Below are 20177 nucleotides of genomic sequence, written 5' to 3'. Positions count from 1 at the left end.
TTTGTCACTCAAAGATGAATCTATTCACTGCCTTTAAAGCTGATCCATATTTTCTTCTTTATAAATCAGTTACATAGGGTTTCTATAGTGTCTATCAATGCCAAACAAAAAATTGCAAGCATAAAAGTCACCAGTCACTGTTGACCATGCTGTTAGGTTAGCAACAGACTTCAATAATGTGCTAACACTTAGTGAAGCTGAATGGTAGCTTATATTTCAGATTGTTGAATACAGAAAACTAATAAGTATTGAATGAAAGTAAAAATCTTTTACCAGATTACGTTCACAGCAAGTATTGGTTCTTTGTTGAGGACCATTCATAATAAGATATAACCATATCTTTTCTAAATAAAAAAATCTTTTAAGAGATCAATTAATTCATAAACGTTAGATCATAAAGATAAAGATGACAGATAAAAATCACTTTGTCATTTGGTAATTTCTTAACTTTAATCTTGTGAATGAAAAGAGCATGTAAATCAGTTTATATTCCATTGTAAATAACTAAACTCAATTGTTCATAGCTGTTAAAAGCTGCTTTTAAAATTATACATATAAATATTTTAAAATTGCATTTTTTTTTTTTTTTTTCTGCCATTGAATTTATTACAATAATGGCTATTATAAGCTGCAGGAAGCTATTAACTGGAGGGCACTATTAGTTTGGTGCAGCGTAAACTTTACAGTATGAAGTTCTTACTTAGGTTAATTATCGTTTTCATAATTTAACAATTTTAGCCCAGGAGGTTTTACTATCTTTTTAAAACTACGCAAACTATTTTCTTAAGGACAACTTTTAAACAAAAAAATTTTAATGAAAAAATTGTAAATATTACTTAATTCCAAGCTATTTAATAAAGACACACATATACAAAATAACTTTAATTATGTAAGTTTCAAGATGTACTTTGAAACCCATGTTATGATCTACATCCGACAGCAAATTCAATAGCTTGTTACGTTAATAAAATATTTATTATAAACGGATTTATGGCATTTGGAACGCTTTTAATAGCAATGCTTAAAATTACTAGAGTTTAAAAGTTTTAGCAAACTTTAAAAAAGTTTGTTATAATGTTGTGGATGATATTTCGATATGTAATAGCGAGAATCGTCCGTTTCATTACAAAACGAGGGTGCCTTGCATTCGGAATAGCTTTTATTTTGTATCATATTTTTTTATTTCCAACCATGTTATCGTTACTTAACGATGGCTCGATCGAAACACATCCGCAATATTTGAGGTTGTTGAAGATTTCGGAGCAGCTGCGAATCGAAAATATTGAGTTACGTAGAGAAATGCAAAAAAGTTACGGAGACATAGAAAAGAGGTTTCTCGAGGAAGAAAAAAAAGTCCGGAAACTGGCGAAAAATTTTAAACCAAAAGAAAACTTAAGCCTTTCTGAAAACACGATTACAAATGAGTTTCACGATGAAGAAGAACTACTAGCGTTTGCTAACGGTCTAAGACTTAAAGTCTCCAATATGAAACATCAACTCTCAAAAATTATGGAAAGCACTTCGTCTTCTTCACGAAGTTTAAAGTATGAGGTCTTAAGTAGAAGAATATCCAATCAGTTACAGGAAATGTGGTTTTTATGGAGAGGCAACTTGAAAGCAATAACACGTGCTCTTTCACGCCAAAAAATCTCTACCGGTTTTTTGGATAAAATAACCGATGACTATCGTGAATTGCATCAAATAACGGAAAGAGACTTTGAAGAATTAATTGCAATGGATGGAATCAAAGAAATCAAAGACCAACTAGCAATTGATTTATCTGAAAAAATTCAACGGCGCATTTATAAACTACAAAACCCCTCAGACTGCAGTTCGGCAAAAAAAGTTGTACTATATTTGAATAAGCCTTGTGGTTACGGCTGCCAAATGCACCACTTGATGTACGGTATGATAGTTGCATATGCTACAAAACGCACTTTAATAGTACCTGATCCAATTGTAGGTAAAGAAACACAATGGAATTCATTGTATAAAGAGTTAACAAACTGCACAGTATCACCAACGGAAGACACTGCTGAATGGAGTTACGAAAACATAAATAAAAAGGTTGTTACGTTGCCTTATGCAGAGTTTATTTCCCCAAGACCAAAGCAAATGCCGATGGCTGTACCCAAAGATATAAGCGATGAACTGGCAGCCTTTCACTCACGCCCTTTTATTTGGTGGATTGGGCAAATTTGCAAATTTTTATTTCGACACAAACCGTTTCTTAGTGACGAAATTAATAGAAAGAAAGAACAATTAAAGTTCAAAAGACCGATTGTGGGGTGAGTGAGGCCAGACTGTTGTAAAATCTAATTTTAGTGTGGCAATGGAATTATCTAACTTTAGTAATAGGTAATCATGTTTAGTGAAAAAAAATTAAAGATTATTTTGTTTGCTTTAGCATCCATGTTCGTCGAACGGACAAGATCAACTCAGAGGCTTCGTATCATGGAATAGATGAATACATGTATTGGGTCGATCTATACTATAAAAAACTTGAATTGTCTGGTTCATTCAATCAAAGAAGAGTGTTTATTGCATCTGATGACACCACAATTTTAAAAGAAGCCAGCGAGAGGTTTGTTATGTATAGTTTTTCTAAATAGTTTTCAAATTTAATTATGCTTAAACAGCATAGAATTTGCCACTGAGTTTTAAAATAAAACTGGAAAAGTTAGAGATAAAGGTAGGCGATGTCGTCGCAATTTTACTACTGTTAAATTGGCAGCACCCCCCCCCCCCCCCCAAGAACAGAAACCACCCATATGTGAATATTACTATATGTATATATATATATATATATATATATATATATATATATATATATATATATATATATATAGTAATATTCACAGTTTGCATATAGCGATTTTAATTTTTTTAATAATGAAAAACTATACATATACTTTCAGTTAAAAATTTTTAACAACGGTTAAGAAAATCTATAAAAAAAATTAATGCCAGCTGCTTTAAATTGCTGCCTCGCGACTTATTGTTGTTAGCTTGCTTCGGCCCCTTCGAATATTTAACGAAAAATTTTGAATTTGTATGTCAACCAATTTGGTTCCCATGAGCTATTGAAAATATCCTTGTGTGTGTACACGAACTTTTCGATTTGGTTCCCATGAGCTATTGAAAATATCCTTGTGTGTGTACACGAACGCAAAAGCTTGTATTCTTGCTTCTGGCGATGATTTCTGGCCTGTGGGTTTTACAAAATATTTAACAAACAGGTTTGATCAATGATTTTTGAGACGGTACGAAGAATAAGTTTCAGAAAATAGACATTTTAATTGCGCCTGAAAAATCGTTTGAAATTAAGCACCAATCAGATATTTTGTTATTTATATACCAATACCTATTCCTAATTGTCAATGTATGATAATAGTAAATAATAGCAACAATAGTAAATAATAACACCAAAAAAAAAAAAATTAGCAACAATAGTAAAATTTCTAATAGAATAGGATTATGAAGATGGTACCTATATTGGTATATGGTAATCTTATTCTAATGGCAATTCTCATTCTATATGGTAATCTTATTCTAATGGCAATTCTCATTCTATATGGTAATCTTATTCTAATAAAATTTTCACAAAAAGCACGAGTAAACACATATTAATTGCCTCCTATGGTTGTGATACTATCCTTAGGCTGTCCTCAGTAGATGTAGATGTTAAGTTTTCATTCATTGAGATATTGTTAACATTTCCGATTCCTGAGTCATTATAGATTTCGTAGAAGCTCTTTCTGCTGTTATTGTCTCTAATGGTAGTAAATTAGAGGGCTTGAATTAGAAGGAGATTTATCTATTCTTACACTTACAGGAAAAAGGACTTACAGAAGAAACCGAATCTGTTCGAGAACGGTATTACTTAGCTAACGATTCATGCGAACACTTAATTTAACTGGTTAGCTTACCAATAATTGCGCGGGAAAAATTTTGTATAGTCCTCATATAAGAATTTAACATAAAAAAACTTTTGGTAATCAGATAACATAGAAAGCTTATAATGAAAGATAGGTTGCTATTCTGAACAGGTAAACCTGAAGCAAAGGATTGAAAAATGTTTGTTAGATTTGTTCTACTGAAAACTATTAACTGCGTGTCAAAACAAGAATTCACTTGTAAATATAATTTAAACCGTCAAATAATATAATAATAACTCAACGTTTGAAAAACTGCATATAACATTTCACACGAATAAAACAAAATGCAATTTTGTATTTAACAGGATATTTGTGTAAAATTGTGTAGAACATGAAAAGCAACTGCGGCTTTTGATTTTCTAAAATTTTAGATTAACCTTATCTTACGTCACCCTACTGCGCAGCAATTAGAGAAATATGCGCAACAAATATGTACAATAAGTTGAGAACCTGATCCTTAGAACTAAAAAGGATGGAGGTTTGATCAAAATAAATTATAATTATTTTTAATTAAAAGGGGTTCAATCAGTTGCTGCTATATTAAATTTTTCTTTTTTTTTTTTTCTTCTAACGACTCCTTGTTAAGTACCTGTTTTTTAAGGTGGTACACCCTCTTTAAAAATTAAAAAAAAAAAAGACTTTTTTTTCTTTAAGGTGATTTTTAAGTCTTTTAAATTTTAATATGTTTTACTTACGAAAACGTAAATATCTTTAGTTTTGTTAAAGCTTTTCTCTTCAAACTTTCACAGAATGTTTACAAATATATCTATGAGGGCTGTGGAGTCGGAGTCGGAGTCGGAGCTCATTTTGGCTGGAGTCGGAGTCGGAAAAATTGTACCGACTCCGACTCCGACTCCGGTTTAAAAAAAATCTTTCAAAGTTTCATAATTTTCATAAGGATTTTATAGATGTTACAAAACTACAAGTCCCAGGATGCTCTGAAAGCTGTAGGATATCCAGACATAATGGGAATTGTAGTTTGCAACAACTGGAGGACAAGGAGTTTGACATGTTATTTTTAGGCCTTTAAAACAGTGATAAGCAATAGGGTATTTTGCTGCTTATCACTGAGAATCATATATCACCTCCTTTGCACTCTCCTCTACCTTCCCTTAAACTATATAACTTCATGATCCCCTAACTCCCGACTTAAATTGTCTGGCACTGTGCTACATATTCTTAGTAGAAAGCTAGGCTTGCCACCACCAAGCACGAAAGAGTTGCTCCACAAACAGAAAGACTGTAAGTATTCAAATAACTTTGTTTCTCTGTAGAGAGAGTATTAGAAAATTAGTGATGCTTTGTGTTTCTTAACAGAGTGAACTATTTTGCAATCAATGTTTAATTCTTTTTTGAAAAAAATGAACCAGTTAACAAGACTTTGGCAGTAAAAGACACCAAAGCTAATCACACCAGCGAAATTCTCCAGGTCTTAGTAGAAAAGATTCTTAAAGAATATGAATTTAAAGAAGAACAAGTTCTTTCTGTCCAACTGACAATATTTCAAACATGATTTTGACAAATTCATAATGTTATAAGCGACTGCATAAGAGTTTATTGCATAACAAGAGTTCAGAAAAGTTGTTTATTCAGAAATTGTTTTCTTATAAATATTGTTTAAGGCACTAAGTGGTTGGATTATTTGTATCATAGTGATGAAATAGCCAATGTTAACATTTTACTACAGTTATTTGTTGTTACAAACAAATAACTGTAATAAAACAAACAACTATTTGTTGTTACAAATTGGTTACTTATGAAGGAGTCGGAGTCGGGAGTCGGAGTCGGAACAGCAGCTTACCGACTCCACAGCCCTGGTTGGAACTAGAATTACAAGATTTAAAGAATAAATAAGTAGGTTTGAATGTGGTTTGTCAGACCAATACAGGCAATAAAACAATATCTGTACGTTTAATGCTGCCATTTTTAATTTACCCAACATTTGAAAAATATTTTAGTTTGTGCCTTGGAGCAACTCTTTTGCTACCATTTAGCAAAATATGGTGTGTTTAGTGCAAATTTTACTCAAGATATCCTTGTTTTAGTAAAGGTAAGATTTTGGACAAATTATGCTGACTCAAATTCAAAAAATGCAAACTTCATTTTTCTTTTAAAAAGTTTTAATAGAGTTTCCATATATAAAAAATTGATAACAAGCTTTGAACCAATATAGATTAAAAGTTAGATTTAATGGGGGCGTACCACCTTAAGAATAGTTTTTTTGAAATGGAATGGCATTTCGATTATATTTCCTTTTATAAGTCCTGAACATAAAGTTAAAAACTTACGTCATCAATAAAACTTCTTTCAAGCTCAGAAACACCCCAAAAAATTTTTAGTCATGGAAAAATATTTAAAAAAATACCTTCAAAAGAAATATAAAAGCCCAAAGTCACCCACCATTGAACTAAAGGTTACGCTGAAAAATAGTTCAGCAATTATGCTGGTGCAGGCAAGTCTGACACCGGTAGTTGAGGAAATCATTCTTTAAACCAAAAAAAGTTGTCAACTACTTTATTTAACCAATTATACCTAAAGCTTTCTTGATTGCTCTCGATATTCCCAGCACACGACGTTATTTCAATGTCGGTATATCGTAGATTATAGGGCTTTAACGTTGTTTCAACATTATTTTAACGTCGTGTGCGTGCTGGGTTGTTTCTACAAGGGTTTCTGAGATGCAGTAGAGTTATCAAGGACAATCCTAGTCTTTTTGAAAAGTTATTTATTACACGAAGTGTATTTCTGACAATACTATAGTGTTGGACTAAACATCTCTTAGAGTTCTATTTTCTAGAAGCTCAGTGCTATCGTTTATTTCATTTATACTCAGTAAAATTTTGATGTACATATTTGATCGTCATCATATGAAATTATTGCCAATATTTTACGATATTGTCAATTTCAAACGGGGCAATATTCATCATATAATCGTGTTATAATTGAGTTAAAATGTCACACTGTTTTAGTTTAAGCAATCAAATAAAATTAGAAACCAATCGTGTATACAAAATGCCGAAAGAAAAAGAAAACTTTTTGTTTTAGATATCCAAATTACTTATTTCTTCATGACGAGACAGCATCAAATTCGGCAGGTGTCAATGATCGTTTTTCAACGAATTCAATTCACGGAATTATTTCAGATGTCGAGCTCCTCTCGGATTGTGACTTTCTGGTCTGCACATTTTCTTCGCAGGTATTTAGATGTTGAAAGGTTGCTTCTTACGGTTTTTTAAAGTTGTTATTTTATTAAAGTCTTTACAATCATAACTAGATTTTAAAAATTTACATGTCGAGAACTTTTCACCATGCAGGTGTGTCGTTTGGCATACGAAATTATGAGTTACAAGCACACGGACGCAAGCCAACGCTTTAGATCATTAGATGATATTTATTATTTTGGAGGTCAAAACCAACATGTAATGAGAGTTCTTTGGCCGAACAAAAAGACATCGAGTAAAGAGTTAAAATTAGAAGTAGGGGATACCATTAAAATAGCAGGTATTCAGTCTCTATTTTTTCTCTAAGAAGCCCAGGAGTTTATAAACATGCGGCAATAATTCTCTAGAAATCCTTAGATAAACTAGGTAAACCATGACAACGATTTTATATTGTTTATTTAGGTAACCATTGGGACGGAAAAAGTTTGGGTAGAAACATTATAACTCAAGAGAGTGGTTTATTTTTTTCTTACAAAGTTGAAGATATTCAAAGTGTGGAAGATTTTCCTGACTACTCTGATTAATTGAGCTGCTTCAACATCTGGTTCTGTTTTTTAGTTCTGTTTTTTTATACATATGTTGCGCTAAAAATAAACGTTTTAAAGTTTTGTTTTGCAACAAAAAAATAATATTGAAATTTAGGATAAATATATATATATATATTTAAATGTATGAAATATAAAACGAAAGTATATTTTAATTCTTAAGACCTTGAAATTGTTCAATATGGTAATTATTTTTAAAGAAAGGACTACAAAAGTCTATTGAGAGTTAGGGAATCTAAAAACTAATTAGGTGAACTATTAAACATATTGGGCATTGACATCAAATGAATTATGGTTCTTTCCGATTCTTTTGGAAAGAAATTCTTAGTAACTGAGTTACGATCTCACTCTTTCTTCCAGTGTTCACATTCTTAGTGTCCGCTACAATCACCTTTTCCATAAATTGTATTCATCGAGAACGGCAGTTATGCCTTTGAAAACAGCATCTACTTTTTCTTCTGGTAATTCTAGTGCTTGTAACTTAAGTTCTCTTTGTTCATTCTTCAACACAAACACTTGATATTCTTGGTGACGTTTACCATCAAAATTAAGTGACCAAATGTAATGTTCTCTTCATTTCTTCTTTAAGTTTAACAGCTTCTTTAGTGGTGGATCTGAATGTACCCGATTGTGAAGTCTGAACCTCAATCCCATTTTGAGACAACTTTTGACAAATGGTTTTTTTTTTTCTGGTTGACTACTTTGAAGATGTTACAAATTTGGTTGCAGTTTTGGTTTTGTTATACTTTTGCATAGTAAAACTGTTTTCATTATCTTTAAGCAAAAGTTCATCGAATTATGACTCAGGAAATCACTTCACAATAAGTTAAAAAGTCATAAACCTATATAGATATATAGACACACACACACACACACACACACACACACACACACACACACACACACACACACACACACACACACACACACACACACACACACACACACACATCATTGAGAAAAATTTTCTGGCAAAAAAATAATTTAGAGTCACCGAAAATCTTTAATACTACAAAAACAATGTAAAAAACACCATACCTCAATGTTTGCGAAACCCATTTCTTTAATTACCAAAATTTGATTTAAATTATCCAAAATTTGATTTAAATTGAAGTAATTAAATCGAATTTTGCAGACCAGTTGATTTTATTTTAAGCCATTTAACAAATACATTTTCAATTTGTCCTTATATACGTAAAGATATGGGCGTTTTATATACATAAGTCGAAATTCATGGTTAACAAGCCATTTTAAGTTAAAACTAAAAATATTGAGTTTTAAAAATAGGCAAAAAAATTTTTTAATTAATTTTAATGTTATTAGAAATATAAAAAAACTTAAAGTAGAGAGAACCATAGTGACATAAAGTAATGGTTGTTTCTTACTAACCATAGTGTTTCTTACTAACCATAGTGACATAAAGTAATGGGTTGTTTCTTACTATACGGATTTGGATATATTTACCATGTGTCATGTTTGACAAATTCATATAAAAATACTTTATTGAATAAATTATTCAGGCGCTTAAAAAGAAATTTTTTGAGGATTTTTTAATAGATCTCGTAGATTGCAAAGTTAGATTATAATCAACGTAGTAGGTTTTTAAAAATGATGATTTATATTGTTTTAACTTTGAAAGGATAGCGTTGACATCGCTAATTATTTGAACAGCTCCCTCTTATGAGTGTGCAAATTTCCACTAAACTTGAGATAAGAAAAAAAAAATTTAAATTAAAAGCTGCTAAGAAATACTTGCACTTTATTCACTATTGCACATTTTTTTGTACAAAACTATAAATCCAGAGAGATGAAAATTTGATGAGATGAAGATTTGATGTTAAATATAAATAACACTGGAAACTGTTTTTGTTTGTTTTTTATCGAGGAAAAAAAAACTTTTCCTTTTCTTTTATATACATTTATTTACATACAATTAACTTTATATACAATTAAGCCACTCGCAATATGATCGAAGATATAAAAAAAGAATACTCATGCAGAAAACAGAAAATATTCTTAATAAAAAAATATATATTAAACAAGTATTTGAAAAAAAGAACTTGTAATATTGTTATGTAAATGAGAAAGATCTTGCTCTAATAAAAGAAATAGAAATAATATATTTCCACGTTTTTCCATCAAATTTTCTTAAAAAAATATTTAAATCAGAGAATTTCTATAATTTTTACCTTATTTAACTTTTTCTTTTTTTTTTAAGAATTCTATTATAAAGAGGAAATTTTTTATAAAATTAAAATTAATTTCTAATAAATTTAATGGTTTTACAAATAAAAGAACATCTTTAAGATTATTATTTTAAATAATGCAAAACTTGAGCGTTAAGCAAAAATTTATTTATAATAAGAGGTACAATTCCCTTTTTCTTTCGACTTCTTCCCTGTACTTAAAAGGAAAATTAATATATTACAAATTGCATACAGCAAGATAACAGTCTATTAAACAGCTAAGAATCCCCAAAAGATATTTCAAAAAACATCGCTTAAACCTCACGAATAATCTTTACAGATCTCACTGCAATGCCAAAAGGTCCTTCTACAAACTCAACATCTTCCTTTCCATCTTCAGTTATGTGGCTGATCATAATACCTAGAAAATCTACTTTACTCATATCAACTTTACCTGGACTAGAAAGAACATGGCCAAACATACTTGGCCAAAAAGAAGATTTGTCCATGTATACATATTTAAAATCATCGCTTGATTCTGCATAGAACTTGGATTGCCAGTTAAAAGCTTTGAAACGGTCTTGATTTGCCAACTGGAACTTATATCTAAAATATCAAAACAACTTTTATTACATTTAATAAACCAGATATTACAAAAACTATATAAATACATACAAAAACTATATAATTTTATTACATTTGATAAACCAGATATTACAATACTAAATGAACACTTCACAACTTAAAAATTTAAAAGTGCAAGAGATTTTACCTTTTGTTAACTCTTTCTAAATTTTTAACTTCGAGAAGTATTCCTTTGAGACCTGATAAGCTGTCAGTTAAGTTCTGTTTATTTGAAGGGATAATTCGCATACTGGCAAAGCCGCCATAATTGTAGCGAGACACAGTACCACTAAATTTTAGATAATCGTTCTGAAAAGAATAAAACTCTTAAAAAAAGGAACGGTTTAATAAAAGGAAAACTTCAAGAATTTGTTGTAAGTTGCAGATTTTTACAACTTTTTAAATAAGTTTTTTAATTAAATAACTGAGCAGCTGGTTGCTGAGGTCTTTTTTTTGGAGAAAATCTTTTCCAGTACTTTAAGTTTCAAAACCAGTAAACAAATTGATGGCATTTTATTTAACAACTTAATTACTTTTTGAAAATATGAAAACAAAACAAAACCTTTTTTCATTTAATTCATTTAAAATATTATTGAATTCAATCTTTAGCTACAATTTATATAAATAGTTATTATTAGGGATATCGATTGGCATTCAAAATTTTATCATTAAGTAGTGTTGTGTATTACTTTTGGGAGAGATTTTACCATAAAAAAACACAACTTGAAACATGAAAAGTTGGTTGATGAATGTAATCTATTATATAGAAAATTTTAAATAGATATCTTTTTTATTGTTATGTTAATTTAAAAAATGTTGCTTTTATTTATTTATTTTTTTTTTTGTTATTTTTTTCATAAAAACTTGCAAAAGCATACTAATAACTATAATATAGTGCCAATCATCAGGTGCCAATAACTTTATTTTTTGAATTTTTTTTTAAAAATCTAGTAAATAAAAACTAAGCACTAAACTTGATGAGAAAATTTAAAAGATAACAACATTTTTAATTGATTAGAATTCATGGGAAATTTTTAACTATGGTAGCAGATAAAATAGAGCGATTCAAAATTGTATATTTTCTTGAGGTGCCAATAAAACTGCACCTTTTGCCATATTTTTTTAGAATTTGTAGAAAAGCTCATGATAAATTTAAATAAAAGATCTGAGAAAAAAAAGAAGAGAAACAAGATTAGATCTTATAAACATTTGTGGCCTGTTTTATTGAAGTGAATGTAATTAGAGACGTTTGCTTTCATCTACCAAACAAAATTTAAATATTATTTCTTGAGATATAAGAAACAGAATTAAAACCCAAACAAAGAGCAGAAACCAGAACCAAACAGAATTTTGAAACCTAATATTGAGTATAATTATTTCTAAACAGATGTTTTTTTTGCAGCAAAAGGTTTATCTAAAACAAAATTAAAAGTTTATTCAAAAAGTTTTGATTAAAAAAAAGCTGAAGAAATCAGAGATTACTGATGAAAGTGAAATTCAAGGAAAAAAATTTTTTTTTTTTAAAATCAAATATTCAATTACACTTATTTGTTGTACGGTGCATTGACTTTCTCCTCGCATCACTGCATCTGTCATTGTGTCCAAGTTATAATGAAAAGCAGAATACATACCATCTTTAAATTCTATTAAGCTTTCACTCTTCAAAATTAATTCATCCAATTCAGAACAAAAGGTTTCCTAAAATTTAAAAAGAACAAAAAACAAACTTTAACATACAGAAACTTTAAATTTTAATAAAAAGATTTAATGAAAACATAAACAATCAAAAAATATATAAAAACTAAATTAACTAGTTTTTAAGTTAAAATAAGTGGGGCGGGGGGGGGGGGGGCGGAAGAATAATAACACCAATCAACCTTTTAAATTAGAAAAAAAAGCTTTGTTTTTTGCTCTTGATTATTTTTAAAAATTTTTTCTGAATTCAAATTTGTGCTTGAGCATAAATCTAAGAGTTTTATAAAATTAACATTTCATTTTGATTATTTCAAATAACAAAGGAAAAAAAAAGCTAACCTAATAATATTGGAGCAAATATTTTTGGAATACTAGATGCATTTGATAGAGTAGCCAGTGATATTTTCTTTAATGGCAACCATTATAAACTTTACAATTTCCACTTTCCATTGTTTTATTTATAATGATATGTTGCCCCAGGTTTCTTACCATGGAGCATGATTGCGTTGATAGGTACTGGTAACCAGTTAATCTCACTTTAAAATTAAAATCTTCTTTTTTTTTTTTTTTTTGATGCTTTTGTGTTTTAGTGCTTTTGTTCATTTCACTCAAAAAACTTTATTTTCAGTTTTGCTCCTGTTCCTTAAATGTTCATAACTATTTTATTTATGGGAGATTTATTGCGCAAACTTTCTGATTCAGTTATGCTAGTATTGAAGTTTCAAATCATTTTAAAACATCAAATCCTCATGAATATCAACGCAAATCAAAAAAAAAAAAAAAAGGTAAAGCAAATGTTACTGGTTTTAAACACATTGCAAATGGAATAAAATGTTAACATAATATGCTTTAAGGTTTAAAATGTTAACATAATATGCTGTAACTTTGTTTCATTGAAAAAAAAGCAGCAATTTTAAATCATCCCAACTACAAAGTTAATTCTCTATAGACCTTTAAAGTCCATAAATGTTATTATCCATATTTATAAGTTTGCTTTAAATATTCCTTCTTTAAATGTGTAAATTTTATAAGTATTTTTTTTCTTCTTATTTTATCTTTCTTTGTGTAGTAAACAATATCACTAACTGTGATCATGAAATTGCAATCATGTTTATATATATATACATACATACATATATATATATATATATATATATATATATATATATATATATATATATATATATATATATATTAAAGTTTTTTTTTAACAAAGAAAACTTTACAAGAAGTAGCCTGAAGAGTTTTCAAGGGTTGTTTATAGTTATTTGCTTCCTGAATCATAATAATAACTGTTGAGCAAAGGTTGCCACTATAGTAAAGAACTTACAGTATGAAAGAACTTGAGTTTAAATATACTGATGTTAAATGAATTTCAACCTATATAAGTTTGAATGAATTAAATAAATTTGAATGAATTAAATAAATTTGAATGAACTAAATAAAATTGAATGAATTAAATAAATTTTGAATGAACTAAATAAATTTGAATAAATTAAATAAATTTGAATAAATTAGATAAATTTGAATAAATTAGATAAATTTAAATGAATTGAATAGATTTAAAGGAATTAAATAAAACTGAATGCATTCAAAAAATTTAAATGAATTATATAAATTTGAATGAAATAAATAAATTTGAATGAGTTGAATAAACTTGAATGAATTAAACTTAAATGCATTACATAAATTTGAATGAATTAAATTAAACTACATAAATTTTAGCTTAAAAATTTATATTTTTCAAACAAATAAAGATATGCTTACAAAAGAGAATTATGCTTACAAAAGAGGATATTATCTGTACAAAGAAGGACATTATGCTAAATAGATGTAATAATATGTATGAGTAAGATTAATCAACTTAATTAAGAAAGCTAAATATAATAGTATTAAGAGTGATGACATGAAATTTTTTGACATAATACAAAGGTTGTTGAAGAGGCCTTATCAAAGAACTCTATTATAATAATCCCAGAGCATCATATCAATGTTTAGAGTAAATCAAATTACCTAACATAAAAACGCTACAAAAATACCTGCAAACTAACCATATAAACATCAGGCAGACGTAATTCACTGTATATCATATCTAGAGTGCTATGTATATTCATAATGCTGCTTTCCAAATCCAAATTAAAAGACTGCTCCACTTCACTAAGCCTTTGATTAATTATTTTTTGAGAACTTAGTGAGATTTGCTCACTAAAAGTTGTACTCTTCTGAAATCTCTTAAGAAAATCAATATATAGTTTTAATCCTTCATGGCGGTTTCCACTTCGAATCATGTCTGATCCCATTTTAATCATTTTTAACATCTCTGATTGAATATCTGAATCACTTTGTAACTGAACTTCATTATTACCAGTCATGCAGCTATCATATACCTCATCGATTGCAATTCGCAAAATAAATGCTTTTTTAGAATCATCGTCAACTGACTGTATACTTGCAAGAGCACTTGTAAGTATTTCTATCTGTGATTTTGACAGGTTCTTTGCAATATCACTGCTCAGTAAGGAATCAATTGTTTTAACATACAATGTGAAAGCTTTTGAATAACTTCCTCCCCTGCTCAAGGCAGATCCAAGAGTTTGAGCAGAACGAAGTTTGCTCATTGTTGCCACAAAAGGTCTGGTGGCTTTAGTTAGATCCACATATTTTTCAGAAGTTGACCTACACATACAAAAATAATCACTTTAACTTGGATTTTTAAGTAAGTGTACATAAAAGTATTTTAGAAATATTAGTGCACATATTTGTATTTTAATCATTTAAACTTGTAAAAACTAAATCTAAATTTTAACTTTCAAATGCATCTTGATGTAATTTCTTTAAATTCCCATTATATCTGGGGTAAGAAACATTAGATAAATTGTCTTTTTATTTCCTAACATTCATTGGTAGTTTAACGAGCCCTATTTTTATACCAACAAAGAAGTTTATGTTTGTACCGAAAACCTAACTTAAAAACAAAATATAGATATTTACAGTATTATAGTAAACATAAGAAAATTAACTAAGGTTATCTACTGGCTATATATAAATTTATTTATAAAAGACTCTTATAAACATTACTTGATTTCCATTTCTTTAAATTCTTCACATCTTCAACTTGGTAGATTTTTTTTTTAAGTTCGTGAAAACCTTAATGAAAATTATAGATAGAATCTATCACCAATGTGGTTTGACCAAATTACGTAGCAAGGTGGATTTGCGGATTTGACGTTCAAAGATTTATAAAACCTTTTATTAAGCTTTAAACGTTTTAAACTTACAGACCACAATAAGCATGATTAGTTTACTGATTAGAACAAGTTTTATAATTTTACAGACCACAATATTTAAATTAGCCGTTTGCTTTTTTTGAAACGGAAAAACAACTGACTTCTGAAGCTAATTTATTACAAACGTTGTTTTGTTTTGTTTTTTTTTTCAGTAAAAAAAAAAAAAAAAAAAAAAAGAAAGGAAATTAATCGCACTTTGTTTTAATCACAAGAAAACATTTTCATTTAAAATAAGAATTATTTTTTAATTTACCAGGGCTTAAGTGTAAACATTCCAGTTTAAAAAAACACATCTATGATTTTTTTTAATGCAATTCATGGGCATCGATACCCTAAGAGCCAAAATACCTGTTGCTGTAAAAATACAGGTAAAGATCTCCATATTTATCCCATATAATTTGGATTTTTTAAAATAAAAATCGTTTTTCTTTTTAATAGCTTTTTCTGTAACAACGACGTTATCAAAAGCAGCTTAAAGACTACGGTCCTTTTTTTTTTTTTTTTTTTAAAATTCTCCGATTATTTACACTTAAAATCTATTGTTATTGTTATGAGCCAGTATTTTAACATTTGAATATCAATGACGCAAATGTATCAAGTGCCTCTTGATAATTCTTACGAATAATGGTTTCTTTTACGAAGTATCTATGCAATACCAAAAAAATATTTGGGAATTATTGCAGCAGTAGAATGATTCGCTTGAAAGCAAATTCATTATCTGATCTGGACATTTGAGGAAATTTTATAGGGAATGCATATTTTTACTCCACTTAACTTTATTTTTTACCACTTTTTAGGTGGGTAGCCAAATAGACCAAACAGATTGGCATAAAAGGCAAAATTCTTTAAAAAGTGCGCGTTCGAAATCTAATATATACATCGACATATTTTAATGAAATTTCATAAAATCATGAAAATCTATAATTTATAATGTGTTATGAATAATCTAATGTAATGTTTTAAAAACTATATACATGAACTCTTGAACACATGAAATATTTAAATTTAACACATTTATTATAATTTATAGATTATTTTGTTTTTAAAAAATATTCACAATAATTTTTTTAAAATGTTTGTAAAAAAAAACAACTTCTCATATGAAAGGACACATTGCAGAACTGGCACATAAATATGGCATAAATCCATCTTTCCCCATTAGTAGAATTAATCCCAACATTTTTTTGCACTGTTTCATCAATTTTTTGTGAGTGATTATAACAGATTTTGCACTGTTTTTTCAATATTTTGTGAGTGAAAACCATTAGTTTCTTCTGTAATGTAGCCACAAAAATCATTCCTTATGAAAAGTTGAACTACATCAACCACATTTTCCGAATTATTTGGCTTCACAACACAACGCCACTTTGTCCTAAAAATTGTTTAATCATTGGAGGATTATTATATTCTGTTTTTATTTTATATTTTTTTGTTATTATACTTCACTTCTTCATTGTCACTTTGTTCAGAATCACTTGACTGTATTAGTAAATCACTTGACTGCGTTAGTAAATTTCTACCTCTTCTAGGATAAAAGAAGTCTTCCTCACTTTAACACTAGCTATCAAATTCAGCAATATATCACTTCAAATTTGCATAAACAACTCTAAGATTTGACTAATCATGGGGTGATTTTTTAAAAGATAAAAATCCCATCAGTTAATTTCGCCTAAAAAAGCGGATCATAGATCGCCCTCTTTTTTTTTCTTCCAAATATTCAACATTCAACGAATTAATGGCTCCTCATCTTATTTATGTAAACAAACAAGAAAAAAATATTTGTTTAATTTTAAACAACAAATATGAACTTTGACTCTTTTAGTTTCGCATGTAAATCGATAGAGTAAAAGTACTTTGCTCCACTTTAAAGCAGTGAATTCATATAGGTAAAAGTGCTCGGCCCGCTAATAGTAAGCAGTTTTTTAAACGGGTATTTTTACACACCCCGCTTTTCGCGTGTTAATACGCATACTTGCCTTCAGTAATATGGTGTAAAAGGAATTGAACAATCGTTAATTTGTCCCAGAAACTTTTGGGTGCAAAGACTTTTAGTTATTTCATACGAAATTAAGGAGTAAAGTATCTTGCAGCCACATATACCACATTGTTTTGAAAAATAATTAACGAGCGTTTATACAACTGAGATGTTGTTAAACCACGATTTTTTTATCCTCTTTTCTTTCAACTACCAGAAAAATCTCACGGAGCGTAAAAACAATTTTTTAAAATTTTTTGTCACTCAAACCCTGAATCTTTGAAATTTATGCTTTTTCGGAATCTATCCGAATATGGTCCTTTACTTACTTTGGTCCGACTTCATTATCATTTAAAGATGGCAGATGTTTAATTTTTTGCTTCTATTTTTCTCTTTTAAATTAGTCTGCCTTTTTATATTTGGCAAAGCTTGAAGATTTAAAAAAGGAACCAAGTCTCCCTTAATTGCGAAGACTTATTTCTAGAAATGGGTAGACTTGAAACCCCAACCGAATCTTAAGTCATAGATTTTTATTAGCTAAAACACGCTTTACATGAAAATCAATTTACTTTCAGACATAATAAAAAAAGTTATGTCCAACATAATAGTAAAAAATGTCCTAGTATACAATAAGATAATCATTTCATAAAGATAATCAAAACCACGTATCAATTAAAATTTTTTCAACAAGGAACCAAAGTTTTAAAACATAAATGAGATTCCAGTAAGAGTAGAAGAAGTAATGATGGGTTGTATTTTTAAAATGGTTTGGAAAATGCTTTAAAATCTTTCCAGTATATCAAAATTCTCTTAAAGAAAGTAGTTACCACTATGAAAATTAAGTATGAAAATTACGATGAGTCAAACCTTTGTGAAAAAAAAACAAATTGATAATGAAAAATATACAATGAATTGATCAGGAGAATGAGCACTATGCAACACTTTATTAGAAAGTCATTTTTGAACTAAAACTAACTAACAAGTTTTTTAGAAGGATCTTTAATGAGTTGCTGGTAAAAGATTAAGACCTTTAGTTTTATCTGAATACGGCGTAAAAACACGTCAAAGCAGGTCAAAACAAGTCAAAACTGGACAAAAAAGTCATGAGTAAATAAAAAAAAATTTTCTATAAATACTTTAATTACAAATACTTACTTTTTGTTTTAAATCAAATTTATTAAATCTAAAACAAGTGAATATATTATATATTATATATTATATATTATATATTATATATTATTTATTTTATCTTCAAATATTCAAAAATAAAATTTTCAAATAATAGAATGTTTTATTTTTTGCTTAAAACAATTCAAAATAAATTTGTGATTAAAATCAAAGATTTAAAGGTGAGATGATATTTTTAATTTAAAGAAACAAAACTTAAATCATCGTAAATCAAGAAAAAATAAAAAATAAAAAATAATGAACCACAAATCTCATCGAAAACTACTCCTTGGATCGACGCTTAAAAAAATTAAAAAATGATAGTAATGAAAATAACAAAAAAACACAAACAAACAAAATAATAAATAAAACAGTTTTAAAAATTCAAAACACACCCCAGAAGCTGATATGTTATACATTTGATTTCGGCGATCTCAATTTCATTTCATAGCTAGGCTAACATTTTGAATTTCGGTTGAGAGCAAGGTTGTTTCCAAAATGGCGGCGAGTGGAAATGTTAAGATTGTTCCTAATGATGCAAGTTTTGCATCCGAAATCCAAAATGCTGGCTCAAAGTTAGTTATCATAGACTTTCATGCAACGTGGTGTGGTCCGTGTAAACATATTGCACCTGTCTTTGTGCAAGAAAGTCTAAAGTATCCAAACAATATCTTCCTTAAAATCGATGTTGATGTTTGTTCAGAAACTGCTCAGATGTATGGCATATCTGCCATGCCAACCTTCGTATTTATCTTCAAAGGCAAGAAAATTGACGAGCTGAGAGGTGCAGATCCTAAAGCTTTAATTTCGAAGATAAAGCAGCATTCTGGGGAATCTTTAATTTCAGGAGGTACCTCTGCAGAAGAATTTGATGTACCTGGTCATTCTGATCTTTCTAACTACATAAATGCATCAGGATCTAATTGTTTAAACGAAAGTGATGACCACACACATGTAAATGTGTTTAAAAAAGATAACTCGTACCTTGAAAGTGACTGTGATGAGCAATTACTGTTATCAGTGACTTTTAATCAGGCAATGAGGATACATTCACTTAAAATTGATGCTCCTTCTGATGGAAGAGGTCCTAAATTTATAAAGTTGTTTACAAACCAGCCAAATGCCATTGGGTTTGATCAAGCTGAGAGTATGGAAGGAGTCCAGCATATAGAATTGACAGCAGATGATATCACAGGAGAAAAGTTAATTCCACTTCGATTTGTTAAGTTCCAAAATGTGACTAATCTTGTTATATTTTTTGCAAGTAATCAAGGTGGTGAAGAAACTACTGTGATTAAGTATTTGAAGATTATTGGAAGCCCGGTTGAATCAACAAATATGAATGACTTTAAACGAATTGCTGGAAAAGCTGGGGAGAGTCATTAAATCATTTGAATAGTGGATAGAATATGTTAATTGGTTACATTTCTAGTGTAGCTCATTTATATTTATTTACATAGTTTTTCTGAAAAAAATTAGGTGCAATAGTTTATTTCTTTTTATAAAATTGCTTTGTTGTGTTTAGTTCTGGATTTGTAT

At 28.9% G+C, this 20177-nt stretch overlaps 3 protein-coding genes across 5 annotated transcripts; 2 read left to right on the top strand and 1 right to left on the bottom strand.

Annotated features, from left to right (window-relative positions):
• Positions 1 to 965: 965 nt before the first annotated feature.
• LOC149884278 (alpha-(1,6)-fucosyltransferase-like) lies at positions 966 to 7884 on the top strand. Of its 2 annotated transcripts, XM_090097126.1 has the most exons (5): positions 966 to 2288; positions 2408 to 2584; positions 6984 to 7134; positions 7253 to 7439; positions 7562 to 7884. In XM_090097126.1, exons 1-5 carry the CDS (start codon positions 1075 to 1077, stop codon positions 7681 to 7683), a joined length of 1851 nt encoding a protein of 616 aa, XP_089953252.1. In that variant the 5' UTR covers positions 966 to 1074; the 3' UTR covers positions 7684 to 7884. The 2 variants fall into 2 exon arrangements, 1 of the variants encoding a protein (XP_089953252.1); XR_016455387.1 differs by lacking the exons at positions 6984 to 7134; positions 7253 to 7439; positions 7562 to 7884 and adding an exon at positions 2850 to 3287 and having other exon boundaries at positions 976 to 2288; positions 2408 to 2789.
• A 2198-nt stretch (positions 7885 to 10082) lies between these two features.
• On the bottom strand, positions 10083 to 15624 carry LOC145185607 (uncharacterized). 2 transcript variants are annotated; one of them, XM_090097128.1, is made up of 5 exons: positions 15288 to 15624; positions 14261 to 14885; positions 12057 to 12212; positions 10663 to 10823; positions 10083 to 10496 (listed from the first exon to the last, which is right to left on the bottom strand). In XM_090097128.1, exons 1-5 carry the CDS (start codon positions 15296 to 15298, stop codon positions 10205 to 10207), a joined length of 1245 nt encoding a protein of 414 aa, XP_089953254.1. In that variant the 5' UTR covers positions 15299 to 15624; the 3' UTR covers positions 10083 to 10204. The 2 variants fall into 2 exon arrangements, with proteins under 2 accessions (XP_089953254.1, XP_089953253.1); XM_090097127.1 differs by having other exon boundaries at positions 14249 to 14885; positions 15288 to 15594.
• A 3512-nt stretch (positions 15625 to 19136) lies between these two features.
• LOC149884277 (thioredoxin-like protein 1) lies at positions 19137 to 20145 on the top strand. The gene has a single exon (XM_090098080.1). It carries the CDS (start codon positions 19137 to 19139, stop codon positions 20022 to 20024), a length of 888 nt encoding a protein of 295 aa, XP_089954206.1. The 3' UTR covers positions 20025 to 20145.
• Positions 20146 to 20177: the final 32 nt, after the last annotated feature.

Source organism: Hydra viridissima, unplaced genomic scaffold, assembly GCF_058129835.1.
Source record: "Hydra viridissima isolate aposymbiotic clone 2 unplaced genomic scaffold, HvirCarnegie_v1 scaffold_9, whole genome shotgun sequence".
Classification (NCBI taxonomy): domain Eukaryota; kingdom Metazoa; phylum Cnidaria; class Hydrozoa; order Anthoathecata; family Hydridae; genus Hydra; species Hydra viridissima.
This window is presented reverse-complemented; position numbering and strand designations above follow the sequence as displayed.

What these genes read in the sequence shown, in the direction of transcription:
- LOC149884278 (XM_090097126.1), top strand. Translation starts at nt 1,075, where the DNA reads ATGTTGTGGATGATATTTCGATATGTAATAGCGAGAATCGTCCGTTTC. An exon ending in TTCAAAAGACCGATTGTGGG is followed by an intron (nt 2,289 to 2,407) that starts GTGAGTGAGGCC and finishes TGTTTGCTTTAG; the next exon opens with CATCCATGTTCGTCGAACGG. An exon ending in TTAAAAGAAGCCAGCGAGAG is followed by an intron (nt 2,585 to 6,983) that starts GTTTGTTATGTA and finishes TTTTTGTTTTAG; the next exon opens with ATATCCAAATTACTTATTTC.
- LOC145185607 (XM_090097127.1), bottom strand. An exon ending in TTTATATGGTTAGTTTGCAG is followed by an intron (nt 12,213 to 14,248) that starts GTATTTTTGTAG and finishes TTTAAATTTTAG; the next exon opens with GAAACCTTTTGTTCTGAATT. An exon ending in GCACCGTACAACAAATAAGT is followed by an intron (nt 10,824 to 12,056) that starts GTAATTGAATAT and finishes TATTCTTTTCAG; the next exon opens with AACGATTATCTAAAATTTAG.
- LOC149884277 (XM_090098080.1), top strand. Translation starts at nt 19,137, where the DNA reads ATGGCGGCGAGTGGAAATGTTAAGATTGTTCCTAATGATGCAAGTTTT.